Source organism: Clinocottus analis, unplaced genomic scaffold, assembly GCF_023055335.1.
Source record: "Clinocottus analis isolate CAN_PGR_092001 unplaced genomic scaffold, fCliAna1.0.p SCAF_4, whole genome shotgun sequence".
NCBI lineage: Eukaryota > Metazoa > Chordata > Actinopteri > Perciformes > Cottidae > Clinocottus > Clinocottus analis.
The window spans coordinates 4,481,723-4,503,101 of record NW_027176153.1 but is presented as its reverse complement, the minus strand read 5'-3'; the positions used below and the strand labels follow the sequence as shown (position 1 = coordinate 4,503,101).

The 21,379-nt window shown below is 45.7% G+C and overlaps 1 protein-coding gene across 4 annotated transcripts in view; it reads left to right on the top strand.

Annotated features, from left to right (window-relative positions):
• atp2b3b (ATPase plasma membrane Ca2+ transporting 3b) overlaps positions 1–21,379 on the top strand; it is a 47,364-nt gene that overhangs the window by 24,767 nt on the left and 1,218 nt on the right. For 2 of the 4 annotated variants that reach the window (XM_068598487.1, XM_068598488.1), the window contains exons 14-24: positions 3,284–3,390; positions 3,517–3,592; positions 4,763–4,921; positions 6,016–6,195; positions 8,246–8,333; positions 8,420–8,526; positions 9,222–9,413; positions 10,911–11,124; positions 11,295–11,506; positions 12,988–13,095; positions 13,876–14,058. In XM_068598487.1, coding sequence (XP_068454588.1) covers positions 3,284–3,390; positions 3,517–3,592; positions 4,763–4,921; positions 6,016–6,195; positions 8,246–8,333; positions 8,420–8,526; positions 9,222–9,413; positions 10,911–11,124; positions 11,295–11,506; positions 12,988–13,095; positions 13,876–14,058 — 1,626 coding nt within the window. Of the gene's footprint in view, positions 1–3,283; positions 3,391–3,516; positions 3,593–4,762; positions 4,922–6,015; positions 6,196–8,245; positions 8,334–8,419; positions 8,527–9,221; positions 9,414–10,910; positions 11,125–11,294; positions 11,507–12,987; positions 13,096–13,875; positions 14,059–15,335; positions 15,499–21,379 lie in introns of all 4 variants that reach the window. The other 2 variants (XM_068598490.1, XM_068598489.1) reach the window with 2 other exon arrangements.

The following is a 21,379-nucleotide window of genomic DNA, read 5'->3' as shown; positions in this document are numbered from 1 at the left end:
AGATGGCGACAGCACATATCCTGTGGTTGGTATGGAGCCACCAACTGCTTGTCTAATTTTCTGAATTTTGTCAGCAAAGTAGGAGGCAAATTGATTGCAAGGCCAGGTGGATTGAAGCGTAGCAGTTATCGACGCCGGAGGGTTTGTTCGCCAAATAAGGCGCGTGTATTGTTATTGTTTTTTGTTATGATGTCAGAGAAGAAGGACTGCCTTGCATTTCTAAGTTCCAAATTATAATTTCGAAGTCTCTCTTTATAGATACCACAGTGAAGCTGGAGATTAGTTTTTCGCTACCTGTGCTCAGCTTTCCGACACTCTCTTTTCTCTATTCGGACTAGTGTGGCATTTCTAGACTGGTGTGACAACCTTCACCTTAGTGGGTGCGATGGCATCAATAACATTTTTAACTTTAGAATTGAAGCCATCCACGAGCTCATTGACTGAGATGCAAGAGAGGGCTGGCGTGGAGGAGAACTTCTGAATAAATAGTTCACTGGTGTTTTTACTGATGTAACGCTTTGTCACAACTTCGGTTTGGACATTTGTGTGCAGGGAGATTGTACTTTCAAAGAAAACACAGAAATGGTATGTGTGCTATGTTTGGGTTAGAGTCGGACCGTACAGCTGCATCACTTCAAACTAATAATCATCATGAAAGCGTTTTTTTTCTAGGCGGACCTGAAACCTTTTCATTTTTTCTGTGTGTCATCTTCATTTACTCTTAACCAGTAACACTGATATGTACACATCTGAACTAAGTCTCGCATGTGTACCTTTTATTATAAAACCCAAATTATTATAGTGGTTGCAGAGATACACCTTAATTTTAGAGGAAAGGGCCTATATACAGGATAACAACTACTTAACTCAGAGTACAAAAATATCAGTGTTGTAGTATTAGTGGTATTAGTACTAACTCTACTCCCAAGTCTTTTGTTTAACGTGAAAATGACTTGAACATTCATTCTATTTATATTTATTACTGAAGAAATGACAATTCTTCATTTATTGATTAGATAACCCGCCACATACACACAAGAATTATGTATCTCCCTAGTGAGAACACTAAAGACTAAAATAGTATTGTACTGTAAGTAACCAATAAGTAAAAAGAACTGACATTATGTGCTTGTTTACTCCAATATTCTATTCTATTATAATTTGGCCAATAAATCAGTAAATCATGTGTGTAAAAGTCAGTGTCTGTGATGTCAAAAAGTAAATATAAAGAGTGTCAACATGTTGCACTGTTCTAAAACTTAGATCATTAAGGTGTAGATGTCTACAGTTTGACCCTCGAGGTTGAAATATATCTGTTCTGTCTACATGGAAAAAAAGCACTTTTGATAACACAAAGCATGAGTAGTTACAGCCTCACCATTTTGATATTTGCATAACAGGAAGCAGGGTCGTGGCAGTTTTGAAGCATCATACAATGTGTGTATAATAGGTTATTAAACTGATTAGCATAAACACAACAGACACACTCCCTGATGTACTGACTTCAGACCAGCATTCACAACCGCAGCTGACCACCTGCCGCATGAAAAGCATCAAATAATAAAGAAATAAACGTAGATTACTGTATTCAAACGTAACAGATTACAAGTAATGATTATTCTCTCAAAATCTACTCACGTACGGATAGAAATTATGCTCCATTAAAACTACTCTGACAAATACAATTTACTTCAAAAAGGCACCTGAGCACATGTAAAGGAGTAAATGTAACGCGTTACTCTTCACCTCTGGTACTAGTACTTGTTGCTCGGTCAGACCAGCTGGACAGAGAGGAACATAAGAAAGAAAAGTACGTGAAAAGCTGCTGGTGGGACTCCAGGGAAATTTAAGGAATCATCAAAGTCTTCAGGATTCATCCTCTTGGCACCATGAATATCTGTGCCAGAGCGATCTTTTGTACCGAAATAGTCTCTGCTAACCCACATGGGCTCCGTACAGACCGGCCGAAGGGCATCCCGAACCGGGTTCCACACCGGCGGGGGAGAAAAATAGGTTCATTCGAGATGAGCCAGTTCTGCGCAGAATTTAACACCAGCATAAAATTTGAGGTTTTCTGGGGGATCTGGAGAGAAAAGAAGTGCGACTTTGAGTCCATGAGTCAGTGGTGGGATGTAGGAAAGGCTAAGAATACGCCCAAAAATCCCTTGATCAAGGTCCCTTGATTCTTGATAAGTCTCGGCAGAACACACAGACTGAACCCAGTTGGTTGCCTACTCCACGGTCTCAGAAATGCGAGTGTGAGTACAGCACTCTGCTGCATTAAAAATTCCCTTCAAAATAAAAGCACAGGTTTTTTTTCCCCACTCAAAAACCTGTGACTCACTGAAAACGGGTCTGACACCAGTGTTCTACGAGGTGCTGGTGCCACGATTCAAAAACTAGTGGCAAACGCTCCGGCATCTCGTAGAATTAGTGGCAACTGGGAGCATCTCAGAGAGGCAACTAAATTATTTCTTTGTACAACAGTTTACAAGTCACTCCACAGGTAAAGTCAAAAGGCTCATTACGGATTCAGGAAATGAAATCAGGGATTTGGAGCGCAGTCTACTTACCCCCACCAGGACAGACACTCACTGGCTTCAACAGAAGCAACAACACCTAGGTTCTTCTCTACGAGGACGAGCTAAGGGAGCTTTGGTCAGATCAAGGTTCACCAGTGGTGAGGGACATGGATGCTCCTACCTCCTATTTTTTCAATCTAGAGAAGTCCATCTCTCGGGCTAAACAAATGGTGTTTTTTTTTTTACCTTCTGACCTGATATAAGGCTCAACAGGTTTAAGGGCTTTTGGTCTTGGTGAAGCCTCTTCTTAACAGGTTAAGATCTTATCTATCAGGACTCATGTTACCTGTCCTTTCTGCACTGAGATAGAAACCATCCACCATCTGTTTGTTGAGTGCTCCAGACTGGAGACACTCTTCAGCCACCTGAAGGTGTGGTTTCAGGGCTTAGGAGAACACTTTTCTTTATTTCTGTTTATCTAAAGTCCAAACTACTCTGCAAAAAAAGAACATATACACACACTAATGAACTTCCTTCCTTTGAGGGGTGAAGGGTCAGAGGACGTGAGTTGGATGCTGACAGGACTGCTGACTGCCCGCTTCAGGGTGGAGTTTGTTTTTTACAGACTGACAAAAAACACAGAACATTTGGGCTCTGGTTCTGAACTTGGGTTTTTGTGCTCTTTGTTTTCTTTACTATTTATTATTTATTTTTGTCAAATTAGTAATATAGATACTAGACAATCTCTCTCTCTCTCTCAGGTTTATACATTCAACTCAGTGCGTAAGTCCATGTGTACGGTGATCAAGCTGCCTGACGGTTCCTTCCGCCTCTACAGCAAAGGAGCCTCGGAGATCCTGCTGAAGAAGTGAGTGTTAGAAGAGGCGGAGGTTGGGAATGAGGCAAAAATAGTTCATTGGGCACTGGGTTCAAAAGTAAGGGACACAATATGTTCCAATAATGAGTTTGTATCCTGTCCTTCATCTGTCTCCAGGTGTTCTTTCATCCTTGATGCCAATGGAGAACCGCGCTCATTCCGTCCGCGTGACAGAGATGAGATGGTCAAACAGGTGAGACTGAATCACTAAAAGCTGCGATGTGCAGAACAATGTCTTCACAAGGGCTGTGCTGAATGTCTCTTCTCTGCGGTGGCCAGAGTCATAGTGTAAACTCCATAAATCAGTGAAGTTTGGAGGGACTTTCTTCAAATTTGGCACAAATGTCCATCTGGACTCCAGGATGAAGTGATTCGATTTTTGGAAGTCAAAGGTGACTGTCCACAAATATGGGTTGAAGCAGAATTTTTTCCTCGATCAAAATTCCTTTTGACTTTGGCACTTTACAACCCCCTGAAGTTAATAAAAATGTTTAGATCACACAAGTCACAATCAATCCTATACACTACATCCACAAATAGTAGAACCCTAATAATATTAGTGTAGCCTGTGCAGAAATGCACAATGCGCAGAAAACAAGTACGCTGCACAGCTTTGGGATGTTCATTTAGAATTTGAATGCCAACATTATGAATGAAGCTTTGATCTATTTGGTAAATGTTTTTTTTTTACACATCCAGCAGTTACAGAGCAACATTATCAGTCATTAGAACTGGTGGTTGTGTCCACCTCATGAACTCCTGAGGAAAATGTCTTGACCTGCTAAATCCATAGTGTTCATCAGATACTCGCTAACTGTGTCTGTCTGCTGTTTGGTGCGGAGCAGGTCGTGTACATGAGTTTTAGAGACTCATCACTACCCCTTTCACATTGTCACATTTTTTATATGTGGTCACTTGTACATTCTTATAGCCACTTTAAAGGTGTTGGTAATTAAATTTTAGTGTTGTTAACCCGTTCTTTGTGCATTACTGAACAAAATGTGAGCGACTGACTTATAAACATTCCAAATCTGTTATACACAAAATTGCCTTGAACACAGCCTGTGCATTGAGTAAAAACAACTTTCCTCCATGCACAACTTTATTCCAGTTCAGTTTGCACTGCAGCAGCTTTGTATCTCCACAGCGGTTGCTGTCTGCAGAAGGCTGGAGGTCTTTTCCTTACAGCTGTCACAGAGCATTCCCACTCCAATATTCAAAAAGTAATCTGACAAAAGATATGCGAGCATTTTCATCCACTTTGTCTGCATCAGAATGTAAATGACATGTCTGTAATCCGCAAATTGAGCTGTCTGTGGTAGATTTTGTGAAGGCCTTTCTTTTAATCATGACTTATAACCAGGTGATTGAGCCAATGGCATGTGAGGGGTTGAGGACCATCTGCATTGCATACCGGGACCTGCCGGCTAACCCGGAGCCGGATTGGGAAAACGAAGCAGAGATACTGACGGAGTTGACCTGCCTCTCTGTGGTCGGGATAGAGGACCCTGTGCGGCCTGAGGTACGGTTCTGTAGGGTACCGGTGTGTGTGTGCTCAGAGGTTCAGCTGCTACTGCGGCCATTACAACCTGTTCTAAAAGTAATTATCTATTATGTCTGTGTGTGCGTGTGTGTGTGTGCGTGCATGTGTGTGTCGGTGTGTGTGTGTGCCTGTGTGTGTGTATATGTGTGTGTCTGTATGTCTGTGTGTGTCTTTGTGTGTGTGCGTGCGTACATATGTGTGTGTGTGTGTGTGTGTGTGTGTGTGTGTGTGTGTGTGTGTGTGTGCGTGCGTGCGTGCGTACCTGTTTGTGTACCTGTGTGTGTGTGTGTGTGTGTGTGTGTGTGTGTGTGTGTGCGTGCGTGCGTGCGTACCTGTTTGTGTACCTGTGTTTGTGTGTGTGTGTGTGTGTGTGTGTCTGTGTGTGTGTGTGTGTGTGTGTGTGTGTGTGTCTGTGTGTGTGTGTGTGTGTGTGTGTGTGTGTCTGTGTGTGTGTGTGTGTGTGTGTGTGTGTGTGTGTGTCTGTGTGTGTGTGTGTGTGTGTGTGTGTGTGTGTGTGTGTGTCTGTGTGTGTGTGTGTGTGTGTGTGTGTGTCCGGGGCTATGTCTCATACTACTGGACCATCAGCCTCATGTCCTGTGTCTTGTGACAACCTGCACGCTCAGGGACCTCTCGTGGTTGCAGTGATTTAAAATTTAAAAACAAATGTATTGAGTATTTATACCGCCGTTGACTGCGATCTCTCCTCTTAACCGCCTGTGGGTGCTGCAAGTGATGGACAGCTGCCTCACAAATCAAAGACATAGGCATAAAGAAGCCTTGCTAGTCTGTTGAGGCAACATTTTGGCCTTTTTTGGACCTAAAAAACTGCCATCCATCAAAAAGCTTGATTTCATTTTAAAGCGAAACATCTGCAGATAAATTACTTACTTGATATGTTAACTTCAGATCCAATACAAGACGATTCTATTGCTCTAAATGTGTGTCAGAAGGGAATCATGAGGGACAATTGAATGAGATTCAACTCTCTTCTGTTTGGGAGAGGAGAGAGAGATCTGCAGAGTCTTCTCCTTGGCATTGTGTTTTTGTGTGAACACACTTCTTCTCCCTCTAAGGTGCCTGACGCCATCCGTAAGTGTCAGCGCGCAGGCATCACGGTGCGGATGGTGACAGGTGATAACATTGACACAGCGAGGGCCATTGCTGCTAAATGTGGCATCATCCACCCTGGGGATGACTTTATCTGTCTCGAGGGTAAAGACTTCAACCGACGAATCAGGAACGAGAAAGGAGAGGTGAGTTGGGGTCTCACCTTTTTTGGGGGGTTAAGTGCAGAGTAAACTGTCATAGCATGGTTCCTTTTGTATTCAAATGAAGTGTGACACGCGTATGATACGCTTCCCTTTGGAAAATAGGAAAACACTCCAGCCTATCTTGTTTTCACGTTCACATTGGTTTTCTTCCCACTACATTTCTTAAAGAGGTTATCAGCAATGTAGGGAAAGTATTTTATTGATTACAAATAGCTCTCTGTTACATTTAATAGGGAGCTATTTGTAATCAATAAACTACTGGGCCCTACAGCCGATGCACCTACCCATCTATTTTTAAACAGGCTATGGTCCAACCTTTTTTAAAGAAACCTAAGTTTGATCCTTCTGTTTTATCAAATTTTAGGTCCAATTCTAAATTTTCAGTTTAAGTAAGTAAGTTTAAAAAAAAAGTGTTTTCAACACAACTCTACTAGCTTGTATGCTCAATAACAACATCTTTGGACTTTGAAACACAGATAAAAAAAACATCCAGTCCTGCTTCCTTCAATTCAGAACCACCTCCAGAATCAAACCCATACTGTCACACTCTGGAAAACCTGGAAAAGGTCATTCATGCTCTCTGTAGACTCGACCATTGTAACTCTCTCCTTTCTGGCATAAACCAAACGTCTATCTCCCACTCATCATCACATAAAGGAACACTTCATCCTTCAGTTCATAACTCTCTAGTGGGGCATGGTACTATGCCCCACTAGGGAGTTATACTCTAGTGGGGTAATATGGTACTATGAGCTTTCCAGTTGGATAATATGGTACTATAAGCTCTCTATGGGGGGGTTATATGATACTATAAGCTCTCTAGTAGGGTAGTATGGCACTATAAGCTACTTAAGATATGATGGTGGATCACCAATAAAGCTTTGTAGGTCAGGAGTAGGAGTTTAAATGTGATTCTTGATCTTACAGGAAGCCAGTGCAGAAGTAATGTGATCCTTCCTCCTAGTCCTCGTTAGTACACGAGCTGCAGCATTCTGGATCAACTGAAGAGATTTAAGAGATAAGATGTGCCTGATTTTTTAAATGTTACGTATGTGAAAAAAGGTGTTAAAGGACATTAATTCATTAACACATTCATTAACACATAAAGGAACACTTCATCCTTCATCAACACATCTGGAGTGACATGGTTTTACCCGGACAGGAAAGGGATGAAAAACTCTGCTATGAAAAGTAAATAAAGCTGTCAGACAATTCTAATAAAATTTTAAAAAGTACAATATTTACCACTAATATGTAGTGCAGTAAAAAGTACAGATATAAAGTTGCAGACATAGATTAATTCAAGCAAATTACATCAAATTTGTACTTAAGTACCACATCCCACAGCTCTTTGGAACAAATAAATCAATCGTGCAAAGATCAAAAAGTAAAGGCATCTTCACAGGTCAAATCCTCACAAGTATTAGAGGTTCCCTCCCATATCGCCACTGAAATGTCTGCATCTACTGGGGTTCTTGCACACTATTGACGTCAACATCCGTACAAGCATTGTTTCCATCAAAACCATTTCACTTCATCATTTGTATTGAACAGAATGCTTTCTGCTTTTCTATTCACACTGATGTGTGTGAATTATCATGATGAGGAGTGCAGTGTGCTTCAATTGATTGCTCGAGAGCCTGCAGCTCGCCTCATCTCCCCCAGCCATAAACACTTCACGCCACATTAACATCTGTCTCTTTGACTTACATTCACACATATTATGTACTTCATACTGAGATCTTTGTACGTTTTTCTCACGTATTTAGGTTTCTTGATTTTTGCAGTACTTGTTTTATGTTTTGTTGTCATGCAGCAAAACACCAGGGGAAATTCCTCTTATCTGAAAACCTACTTGGCGGTGACTCTTCATGAGAGCCGAGTTCACAGTTCCTCTTTGATGCTGTATCCTCCATCCAAGACTCTGGATCAATAGTGACATCTAGTGAAAGAAGAGGACAGCTAATAGTTTCTCTCTGATGTTATTCATCATCATCACCCCCCCCCCCCTCCCTCCTCATATGACTGACAGATTGAACAGGAGCGTATTGACAAAATCTGGCCCAAACTTCGCGTGTTGGCTCGATCCTCGCCAACCGACAAACACACCCTGGTCAAAGGTAAGTCTTGAGTTTATAAACCCAAACACACACACACACACACATTTATCCACGCAGATGTGAGCCGATCTTTCTTTTGTGTTCAGGAATCATCGACAGCACCACCCTGGAACAAAGACAGGTTGTTGCAGTAACAGGAGATGGAACCAACGACGGACCGGCTTTGAAGAAGGCTGATGTGGGCTTTGCCATGGTAACCTGATATATTATTCCCCATTTATGTTAATTTGGTGTCGAAACCTTTCTGTAGCAATAGTGTATTAGTGTACAGAAAAGCACATATGAATCCCATTTTGGGATTCATATGTGATTCCTATATATAACTAGTATATGAATGGTATAGTTTGGATGTTTTGAAGTGTGGTTGTATGAGACATGGACAAGAGTACCAGCATCAACCTCACTTCAAAACATCACAACTGTCCCTCATCGACTTAAGATACCAAATACGTTCCAGTAAATATGAGGATTTTTAGAATGTTTCCCCTCCTGTAAATAATACATGCTTAAACCCTCTGGGGTCTGAGGTCATTTTCTTGATTTTACATCATTTCTTAAATTCCTTTTTTTAAAGGCACTTGCATATGAGTTACATACCCATGTGTTACATCAAAAATTGCAGAACAATCTCAGCTATCTATGCAACGAGGCACCATTGTCCTAAGGCAAAAGTGTAAAGTGATAATTTGGCCCTAAAGCTGAAAAAAGCATGCACGGACCCCTGAGGGTTAACAATGTATTTCAAAAGACTAAATACAACATGTTTAGTCTTTTGAAATACATTCTATGTTAAATACAATAATGTGCGTTTGGAGACGGGCAGTCCGATACTGGCTCAAACCATTTGGATGTCTCAGTCTCCTCCTCACTCCGCCTCATCTCTGTCAGGGTATTGCGGGAACTGACGTGGCTAAAGAAGCGTCTGACATCATCCTGACTGATGACAACTTCAGCAGCATTGTCAAGGCGGTGATGTGGGGACGAAATGTCTACGATAGCATCTCCAAGTTCCTGCAGTTCCAGCTCACGGTCAACGTAGTGGCTGTCATCGTGGCCTTCACCGGCGCCTGCATCACCCAGGTGACAGATGGACACGTGCTGACACACACACACACACATACACACACACAATACAAGCGACACTTCAGCCAACGTCGCTCATGCTGAGCTGCTTAGACAAGGCCAATGTTAAAATGCTTTTTATGTATTTTTGCATCCGCCTTATATAAGCAGAGATGTCCTGACACACATGGAAACAGTTACATTTGTTTGATATGAAATAAATATCAACTTGCATATCTATGCTTCTATGGATACAATGTTATTTGCAATATATTCATATGGAAAGTTAAATACATAAAGAGCAACAATTGTTCACCTCTAATGTAATCCCCTCCCTTATCTAGAACATTATCAGACAAATCAAAATGCATATTGATTTTTAACTTACATTTACTGGATCCCGGTCCTGGTATAAACACCACGGTCCCAAATATGAAGCATGAAAAACATGAAAAGAACCATCATCAGCGTCCGGCGTCCAGGTATTCGGGAAGCCCTCAATACTTTGTGAGCAAACCATGAGTTCTTCTAGCAGTCGAGACAATAAATAGCCAGCAGATCCAACGATGATAGCCGCCATAACTACGTAGACGAGCACATGTTTGTACATTTTAAGTATTGATATTATTATTTTTGCATGTGTGTTCATGTGATGAGAGCTGGTATTTCTGTCGAGTTGCAAAAGATAGATGTGATCGTTTCCAAACCCCAACATGATTTTATTTCGTGAAATATTCTGCTTGAATCCATATTTGTTGGCATTTATCCTTTCAAAATCAGCATTTCACTGTGATCACAAACAGTTTTCTACCCGGCGTTCTTCACCTGCACGTGTGTTAACAGAGCGGCAGCACTAGATTATACGTTCATATTACCAGAATAACAACACAATTTATTGGACTTCACCCTGTGATGGGTGGTGACATCATAAAATATGACGCTAGGTATTCAAAGCTTCATTCGTAAAAAAACTGCACCGGAAGCTTTGAATGTCAAATAAAAGGACCAGTGCTAATAATGATATTAAATCCTAGCTTTTAGGTTTTGCAAAGATAACTCTTCTGGCCGTGCTTCTTGATCAAAACACATGAAAGAACTATTTTACGAACAAACTCATTTGTTTCATCCGCAGCAGGCCTTAAATTACAAAGGGTTGAGACTCCCTGAGCTAGATTCACACACACATAACCTGACGGATACATTTACTGATTAACTGAAGCATAGAAAGTATAGCAGGCATGCAACTGTTTTCTGTGCTCATCTGACTCATACAAAAGAAAATGGTGATTGCTTCTAGTTGCCGACCTTGTTACGGAAAGATCAGCCTAGAAAGTATTCATCCTGTAAGAGCAATGTGCTGTTGCATGAGTGCGTGGATGAATATAATAGTTTTAATGTTACTCATTACCGAGTGAATTTAATACACATTGCACTAAGTTGTAATTGACTGTTGGTTGTTGTTTGTCTGGGACGCCGTGGGCCGTGACAGCTCTCTGCTTGCACATGTCTCTGCAGGACTCTCCTCTGAAGGCAGTGCAGATGCTGTGGGTGAATCTCATCATGGACACGTTTGCTTCTCTGGCCCTGGCCACCGAGCCCCCCACTGAGGCCCTGTTGCTACGGAAACCCTACGGTCGAAACAACCCGCTCATCTCACTGACAATGATGAAGAACATCCTGGGCCATGGAGTGTACCAGCTGGTTATCATCTTCACCCTACTGTTCATAGGTAACGACACACAGAGAAAGCTCTGGGCAGGGAGCCTCTTGTGGGATTAGGAGAGGGGTTTATAACACACACACACACACACACACACACACACTCACACACACACACAGTCATAGTGTTTATTTGCGTTGCAGCTGATACTTGTTCTCTCGTCCTTCATTCTCCTCCAGGCGAGCACATTTTCAACATCGACAGCGGCCGCCACGCTCCGCTGCACTCGCCTCCCTCTGAGCACTACACCATCATCTTCAACACCTTCGTCCTCATGCAACTTTTCAACGAGATAAACGCTCGCAAGATCCACGGAGAGAGAAATGTCTTTGACGGCATATTTGCCAACCCCATCTTCTGCAGTATTGTTGTGGGGACCTTCGTCGTGCAGGTACGCTCCACCTTTCTCCTCTGTTGAGCTTTCTATCTTGGTGTTTGGTGTGTTTAAGCAGTACAATACAACAATCTCATTAAAGTACACAATAAAACCTACCACGATAATAATTGTTCATTCATGACATTCATTTTTGCCGAAGTTGCTTTTTAATCCATTTTGTGTTGGACCGACAAAAACGCTCGATGAACAGTGTCGTGATAATTATGGCCATCGATCCACATAAGAAAACATTATGTGATGACATGTTTTGCTATATTGCCCAGCTCTACTGGTAACCAGCCAAAGGAGGCTTGTTTGTAGAAGTGAATCCAGAAGAGATGCAAAGAGGATATTCAGCAGAGCTCCTCATGGCTGGAAGAAGCCAGAGGACAGAGTCGGAGGGCAGAGAAGAGACAGTTCAGAGGGATTTGTAAAAGTGGAGATGAGGGAGAGCTGGAGGCAGCTTGAGAGAGAAGAAGTGATCACGATGCTGTCGCTACATCCACTGAGACAAGTAGACCCACAGCAGCACGCCGTCACTGTTGCCCAACATGTTGCGCAATGGAACCAAGGTTTAGCCCGTCATATCAGAAGCATTAATGCAGAGTTTATAGATCTACAAATTCACTTAATGTGTCACTTTTACACAGCTGGAGTGGAGTGATGACCGCTTAATGTTCCCAGCTCAGAAATAAATTCACTTTGAGGCGTTACAGTCGCAATGACTCTACTTTGATTTATGAGTCTTACTCAAACTAAGAAGCTTTGATCAAAGTGAGATGTTTTTTTGAGGTAGGAGGCAGGAGACAGGAGGTAGGAGGCAAGGGGTAGGAGATGGGATGTAGGGGGTAGCAGGCAGGGGGTAGGAGACAGGATGTAGGAGGTAGGAGGCAGAGGGTTTGGAGACAGGTGGTATGTGGCAAGAGACATGAGGCAGGAGGCAGGGGGTAGGAACAGAGAGTAGTAGAAAGGAGGCAGGAGGCAGGCGGTAGGAGGCAGGAGACAAGAAGCAGGGGGTAGGAGACAGGGGGTAAGAGGCAGGGGGTAGGAGACAGGAAGCAGGGGGTAGGAGGCAGGGTGTAAGTGGCAGGAGGTAGGAGATAGAAGGCAGGGGGTAGGAGACAGGGATTAGGAGACAGGAGGTAGGAGGCAGAGGGTAGGAGGCAGGAGGCAGCAGGTAGGAGACAGTAGAAAAAATAAAGTGTGCGTCCATGCGTGCGTGCGTGTGCGTGCGTGCGTGCATGTGTGCGTGCGTGCGTGCGTGCCTGCGTGCGTGCCTGCGTGTGTGTGCGTGCGTGCGTGCGTGCGTGCGTGCGTGCGTGCCTGCGTGTGTGCGTGCGTGTGTGTGTGCGTGCGTGTGTGCGTGCGTGTGTGTGTGCGTGCGTGCGTGCGTGCGTGTGTGCGTGCGTGCGTGCGTGTGCGTGCGTGCGTGTGTGTGTGCGTGCGTGCGTGTGTGTGTGCGTGCGTCACTAATGACGTCCTGTGTTCCTCTGCAGATCATCATCGTGCAGTGGGGAGGGAAGCCCTTCAGCTGTGCTCCTCTCAACATGGAGCAGTGGCTCTGGTGTCTGTTCGTGGGCGTCGGGGAGCTGCTCTGGGGTCAGGTGAGCTGGGCTTCAGCCACACAGGAGGAAGGACATGGGCGGAGTCGTGCTGGTTGAGATCATCTCGGTGGATCCCCACAATTCAGCCAGGCATTGAGCTTGAATAGTTAAGGTCACGATAGGTCATCTGCTTGAGATTCCACAAGTTGTGGGTCAACATCAAGACTCAATGTTTAACACGTCTTCACTACTTCCTCTAAACCAGACAGTGTCTTGAAGCAAAGGGCACACAGTTCATAGTCGTTGTGCAACTAGCTTGCACAACGAAATGCAGATTGCTGTCTCGTTTTGCCACATAACAAAACATAAAAGCGCACAAAGAACCAGTGCTGGTCTCTGTTGCTCCTCGGTCAAAAAAATCCACAATCGACTCCTTGGTTTCACCGCCGTTGAGCAGCAGGTTGTTCTCTGAGCTCCATGGCTGTTGATTTGCTTTAATACGAAGTCTCATTGTTGTTTGTAATCTGGTCTGTGGCTTGGTGTCATCTGTACACTTCACCACAGAGCTCTCTTCGTGTTCGGGGGAGCAGTCGTAGCTTTACAGAGTGAACAGGAAGGGGCCTAGCACACAGCCCTGGGGGGCTCCGATGTTCACACACGGTGTAGGGCCAACGTTCATTTGCTTCTGATTTGGGGATTTTGTCGGGGAACGACAAAAACTGTTGCCAAGTGGAAAATCTTAAATCTGTGTTTGATGGTTGGAAAAGCTCCCAGATGCCGAGTATAACGCCATGCTAGCGTCTTCTGCTCAAGTAACAATTTTACAAACGTGGCTTTCAGGTGATCGCCACGGTGCCCACGGAGAGGCTGCCGTGCCTGAAGGAGGCGGGGCTGGGCCTGGAGCCAGGGGAAGACGAAGGGGAGGAGCTGGCAGATGACGAGGAGGAGATCGACTGCGCTGAGAGAGAGCTGCGCCGTGGACAGATCCTCTGGTTCAGAGGACTCAACCGCATCCAGACCCAGGTACTGGGTCCAGACCACCGCGACAAACCTCAACCAAACCTCTTTCACAGACTCAGACATATCAACCAGAAGCTCCTCTTGGTCCGGACACACCAGCAGTTTGTTTACCAAGTAATGAAACCCAAAGACACAATGATGTATGACATCAAGAGGAATACCTGATGTTTGCAATGTTGTAATCAAGTGCTTTATGATGAAATGCTAATTACTTTGGGGGAACTAGTTCCTGGTGTAGTAACACTGCTTAAATGAACTGCTGGTATCGAGACCTTCACACAGAGAGAAACTGCATTGTTGACCCTCTGAGTCCAGATGAAACATGAAGCTCGTCCTGTCTGAGCCGTTCTTCTGACGTGTGCCAAACATAACGATCCAGTTTTTCTCTCCTGCACAGAGAACCTGTGTTCTGCGGGTGAAATGCCTTCATAACCTCCGAGCTGGTATTTCAGGCTCAGAAACATAACGCGACGGCACAGAAGCCGTGATTGTGTGCGTGAGCGTCCACACATGGTGTGGACGCTCACGCTGAGCACTGACTTGACAATTTTAACTGATTGATCCTTGCACTGCTGTGTGTGTGAAAGTACTTTAAGACAGCGAAACAGCGTCGCCATGACAACAGGCTGGCAGTGTAGATCCTGCTTCAGTGCCTTCGGTACAGCGGCCCGCTTCTCATGAGGAGGGTCTGGTCTGAGTGAAACACACCAACACACAACCTCATCGTTTAGGATTCTGGCTGGTCAGTGATAATGTGACAGAGGAAGTCTTCTTCTTCTTCTTCTTCTTCTTCTTCTTCTTCTTCTTCTTCTTCTTCTTCTTCTTCTTCTTCTTCTTCTTCTTCTTCTTCTTCTTCTTCTTCTTCTTCTTCTTCTTCTTCTTCTGTGAAAACAGACCACACCCAAGTGGCTGCAGATGAACTCTTATTAAAAACTTAGAGAGATGTTTCTGGCGAAACCTTCTTCAAAATATCAGAAACGTTTTTGAAGAGGAAGAAGATGTCTACCTTTAAGACATACAAAACAGGAGAGAAACCACTTAGATCAGCAGAACGTGTCCAGAAGCCTTCAGGGCCTCCGGAGACAACACTGAAGCACATCGGCCTTGAGAGGACATTAGAATGCTGTCTCTATCATTTCTGCTGACAGAAGAGGTTTTTAAAGGGCCGCAACAGGCACACACATGTACACACACACACACTCACACACACACACACACACACACACAGACCAGCCCCTCCTGCCCTCACTGAGTGCTGCTGTTTTGTCTCTGTCCTGCAGATGGAGGTAGTGAGCACGTTCAAGCGAAGCGGTTCGTTTCAGGGCGCGGCGGTGAGGCGGCGCTCCTCCGTGCTCAGTCAGCTCCACGACGTAAACACTATCTCTACCCCCTCTCACGTAGCTCTCTCCACCGCTACAGCCAATACCAGCCCAGCCCCCGGGAGTGAGTCCGCCGAACGCATGTACACACACACACACACACACACACACACACACACACACACACACACACACACACACGTGTATACTTGCAGCCACTTTCTCTCTCACACACACACTCATCCATAGACACAGACACACACACTGCTGCACGGCACGTGGACTGCAGTATTTTGACCCCCCCCCCTCCCCAACCCTCGCTCGCTGCTCGTGTGTGTGCAATGTCTCCTCTGTTCTTTTTCTCTGATTCTCCCTCTTGAACAGCACCCGGTCCCGAGCGGGCTGTGTGGTCCTGGTCTGATCTGGTCTGGTGTAAAGCCAGTGCCGGTCCCAGTCCAGAGTGTGTTGTGTTGTTGAGTCGGTGCAGGAGGCGGCTTGCTGTTCCCTCTCGGTCTGAGGCGTCCGGACCGACAGTCATGGAGCACTTCATAAGGAAGACGTCCCAAACAAGCAGGGATTGATTTGCAAGGCGAGGACGCGTCCGGACGTTCAGAGAGCAAAGGGCTGCTCCTCCTGCACCGCGTGTCACTTCCTGTCTGTGAGTGAGGTCAAGCGGGGTTACTCCGGTGACCGGCTGTAGCGTCGCTAACGTAGAGGACTGTTGTCGTGTCGAAACCGAGACAATGTTGCTGGAACGACTCTGGGACTCCTGCTCATATGATTATTGCTCTAAAAATGCTACGATTGGATGTCACTCGTGCTCATGACGGCTCCTGTCATGTGGCTTCCGCCGTTCTCTGAAGTGTAAACCTTCGAGTATAAACCCCGTAGGACACAGAGCGTTCCCTCGATTCATTCCTCTTCTTTTGCTCTTCTCACTTACGCCGCTGCAATTGTTGTCAACTGTTTTTTCTGTAACAGTATTTCCAGCCCACTCCCTCCGATGGCTCCAGAGTTTTCTCTCTATGCAGCCTGTTTTTTTTTCCTCTCTCTCTCTCTCTATCTCTCTCTCTCTTTCTCTCTCTCCATCACAACTCTCTCCTATTCCTTCTTTATTTATGAGCTATTACAGGTTCTCTGTTTGCAGACATATTCTGTGAAATGAAAATGTGTTCTTATTGTTCTCCACAAGGAGTTGTTCTCTGGTCGAGGTATTTAGATTTGACCAGATCTAAATACGCTCTTGTGTAGCACTGATAAGATTTCTTTAGTAGTTTCTCTTCATCTTTTGGTCTCTTCCTTTGTCCTGTCCCACCTCCCTGTTGGTCATCCTCCCATCCCTGGACTAGAGTAGCGAACACCTCTCATGTTTTCATTGATTTCTTTGTATGTCAGTTCCGCACGTGTCTCGTTTGTTGTGTTTCTGCGTCTGCTGACATCTCCGAGAGCCGTAGTTTGACTTCTGTGCGTTTCTGTCGTGTGCGAGCGTGTGTGTGCCTGCGTGTGGTTGTGCGTCTCTTCATTTGATTGTCCTCATTCGTCCTCTCAGTTGCTTCTCCTTTCCTTCCTTGCTCTCTTTCGTCCCTCCTTCCATTCCAAGCTGCCCTCCTCCCCCCGCTGCTCCATCTCCCGTAGGTCAGATACAGAGACAGAGAAGTTACCCGGGCTTTAAAACTACACACGGCATCATTCTAACACGTATTCACATGTATTTTGTCAACACAGACAGCTGGTATGATGAAGTTGTGGGGGTACAGTCCAAGTACGCGAGCAGGATTCAGGTCCATCACTCACTTACTCCCCCTTAATTTGAAGCGCTTGTTGTGTCAGCATTTGGTAACAACACAGTGACACATGCTGCACGAGAAGAGACGAGGAGCGGAATGCTAACGTAGCACTTTGTGTAATGTATATATTGAATATGTAAACCAGCCACTCCCTCATGTGGCTGAACGGTGTACTGCAGATAGAAATGTTACATGAAGACTACCGAAGCGAATCTGGTCATTTATTTGGCGGCCTGTATAAAATGTTCAGCGACCCACTTAGGGGTCGCGACCAAGTGTTTGGGAATGTCTGCTTTAAAGAAATAGTCCCCCTTGTTCTCGGAAAACATTCTTGCAGGCTGATGAATAGAGGTAAATGGGGTCCGCATTTAATCCCAGCAAAACAATGTCATAATCATAGAGTCTATTTTCTGTCTTCTGCATTTCGGGTTCTCCTGTCCTGGTGACGATAGCAGTCTTGTGCAGTATGATGTCACCGCCCTGACCTTTACAGCCATCCATCATCACTGGAGGAGAAAGACATCTTAGATATTAAATGGAGATATCAAACGAGTGGATACGAGTAGATGTGTCTGCTGCTTCAGCCGTTGGGCTGGACTTTGTTTTCATTTCAGCCGGGCCTAGTTTCATCTGCCTGCAACATACATTTAAGAAAGGAAGAGTTGCTGCTCTTCATCACATCACATCAGAGATGAGCCATCAGCAGCTCCTCCTCCTCCTCCTCCTCCTCTAGCCCCTCCCATCTAGCTCCTTCCTGTGTTTGTGTTGCAGCCTCTCCTCATCCTCTACCTCCTTCTGGTACTTTCACCACCTCGTTATCCATCCAGCAATGAAAGAGCCGACAGGGAGGGAGAGAGTGAGAGAGTGAGGGGGAGGGATAGTGAGGGGGGGGGGGGGGGGGGAGAGAGTGAGAGGGTGATGGAGGGAGGGAGGGAGAGAGGGAGGAAAATGGAGAGAGGGAGAGAGAGAGAGAGAGAGAGAGAGAGAGAGAGAGAGAGAGAGAGAGAGAGAGAGAGCGAATATATAAGTAACAACAGGGCCCTAAACCTGCAGCCCGCTCTGGTCACTGGGGACGTTATATACTCGAAAGTTTACTCTCCTCGGGACACGAACACAAACGTTCTGACAGCTTCTCAGTCTGCATGAGTTCTACCAATCAGCACTGACGCTGCTGCTTGACCGTCTGTCTGTCCTCTGCTGTCTGTCGTGTGTCTGTCGTCCATCATACATGCAGAGTCCTACAGAGAGACCCCTCCTGGTTTGGCTGCTGCACAACCCCCAATCCTCCCAGTCTGGACTCCAGCTGCTGGACTCAAACTGCCCCCTTGAGTCGGTCTCTAAGCAGGACTCCGCCCACCTACCTGTACATGCAGTGGTCTCCAAGCACGACTCCGCCCACCTCCCTGTACATGCAGCGGTCTCTATGCAAGACTCCGCCCACCTCCCTGTACATGCAGCAGTCTCTAAGCAAGACTCCACCCACCTCCCTGTACATGCAGCGGTCTCCAAGCACGACTCCGCCTACCTCCCTGTACATGCAGCAGTCTCTAAGCAAGACTCCGCCCACCTCCCTGTACATGCAGCAGTCTCTATGCAGGACTCCGCCCACCTCCCTGTACATGCAGCAGTCTCTAAGCAGGACTCCGCCCACCTCCCTGTACATGCAGAGGTCTCTATGCAGGACTCCGCCCACCTCTCTGTACATGCAGCGGTCTCTAAGCAGGACTCCGCCCACCTCCCTGTACATGCAGCAGTCTCTATGCAGGACTCCGCCCACCTCCCTGTACATGCAGCAGTCTCTATGTAGGACTCCGCCCACCTCCCTGTACATGCAGCAGTCTCTATGCAGGACTCCGCCCACCTCCCTGTACATGCAGCAGTCTCTATGTAGGACTCCGCCCACCTCCCTGAACATGCAGCGTGTTGTTTCTGTTGAGCTTCTTCTTCTGTGTTTGGGCTTTGGGAAACGAAGCATGGGGCTGCCATGGCCACGGAATGAGTTTCCACACGCATACACCATACACTGCAGACCTCACTCTTGTGCGTGCGTGTGTGTGTCAGTTTGTGTGTGTCTGGGTGTGTGTGGATGTGTGTGTCTGTTTGTGTGTGTGTCTCAGTTTGTGCGTGTGTCTGTTTGTGTGTGTCTGTGTGTGTGTGTGTGTCTGTCTGTCTGTTTGTATGTGTGTCTGTGTGTGTCTGTGTGTGTGTGTGCGTGTGGCAGTCTGTGTGTGGCAGTCTGTGTGTGTGTGTGTCTGTGTGTGTGTGTCTGTGTGTATATGTGTCTTAGTTTGTGTATGTGTGTCTGTTTGTTTGTGTGTGGGAGAGACAGAGAGCATAAGTGACTATGATCTGCTTCAGCATGGCTCCTCTCCTCTGTCCTCTCTCCTCTCTGCTCTCTTTCCTCTCTCCTTTCTCCCTCTCTCATCTCTCCTCTTCCTCTCTCCTCTTCCTCTCTCATCTCTCCTCTTCCTCTCTCCTCTCCTCTCTTCTTTATCCTCTCTCCTCCTCTCAGGGCCCTGAGCTGCCCTCTGGCCTGAGAACCAATCACCTTCTGTTTCTAGAAATCTAACCAATCACAGACTCTTCTAACCTGTGAAGTCGCCGTTCTGTTTTTGCAACACTTGTTTGTTTTGCTTTTTCTGTCCTGCAGCAACTTCACCATCATCATCATCATCATCATCTTTATTTCACTCTGCTCTGTCCCTCAGTGCCGCATGCTGTGTGAGCAGCTCTAGCAGTGATTGACAGCTGTCTGATGCATGCAGATTTCTTCTTCAAAGCCAACTACTGCTGTGTGTGTGTGTGTGTGTGTGTGTGTGTGTGTGTGTGTGTGTGTGTGTGTGTGTATGTGTGTGTGTTCATTGCTACAGGTTCCTGCCATTTATTTTTTAATCGGACTGATCATTAAAATAACACACTCACCATTCCTGCTTCTTCTCCATCTGTGCCTAACAACCACCTTGCCTGTGTGTGTATGTTTATGTGTGTGTCTGTGCAAGTGTGTGTGTGTGTGTGTGTGTGTGTGTGTGTGTGTGTGTGTTTGTATGTGCGTGTCTGTGCATGTGTATCTGTGTGTGTCTGTGTGTGACCCAGTGTGTTGAGGTATGAGTGTGTTCTCCACACATACTGAATCATCACACATACACACACACACAGGTATGATGGTGTGTGTGTTGTGATGGAGCCACTCGATGCTCTCGGTTTGTCCGCTGTGTGAGAACTGACATGGTGATGTCATGAGCAACTCATTTTCCTTTCTTTGTCTGGGGGACAGACCGGATCAGACCGGATGAGACCAGATCAGGTGGACGCTCTGTTGACGCTGCATCAGTCAAGATAGGAACGTGTCAGTTTCAGACATGACCTTGATATCTTGTTCCCTCAAGGAGACATGAGTAAACAGACATAGAAATAAGGTTACAGACACACGTTAGATGTGATGATTGTTGTAACTCATCCAGAGGTTTGACTTAACCCTCCTCAGATAGATGAGGCTCAGAGTGGACCACATAACCGGAGTGCACTCCGTTACGTGATTGTAATTCAGAGCTCTGCCTCTTTGGCGTTTAGATTTGCCAGATGGTAGAAGTTAGCTGGTTACCTTAGCCAATGCACCAATGCTCTGTCCAAAGGCCCTAAACCCAACTCCTCTAATGCTGTGTTCACACCAAACACGCCACGAAAGTTTGCATGGCTTAAAGGGGCGTGGCTTATTGCCGCGAAAAGAGCGATCATCGAACGCCCTCGTGTTTGGGTTCAGAACACCATCCGTAGCCACACACAGCCTCGTGAATGTAACCCACTCAGGAACTGCGTCTGGCTTGTTATTGTAAAACTAGTTACCGTTTCCGCCATCCGCCTTGAAAATAACCACTAGTTCTCAAACATCAAACTCCATCGTGTCTGGGTTCGTCATGTTACCCGTGGTCCCACAACAGCGTCTGAATGACGGCCGCTGTCAGCGCTACTTCAGGTGGACCGGCAGAGGTTTGATCCAGAGTCCATTTGATTCAGCAGAATATCTCAGCGCGACGGAAACGCTTTTTCGCAACCAATTGCGTCTGTGCATGTGGTGGACTTTTGCACAGCCGTGTTGGCTCCGCCCATTTCGGTTGAATCCAGCCAATAGGATTATTTTCCAGAGAGAAGCTCTGAGTCCATTTTCATTCAAAATTAAAACGAAAAACCAAAGTTACAATGGAACTTATTATCTTGTAT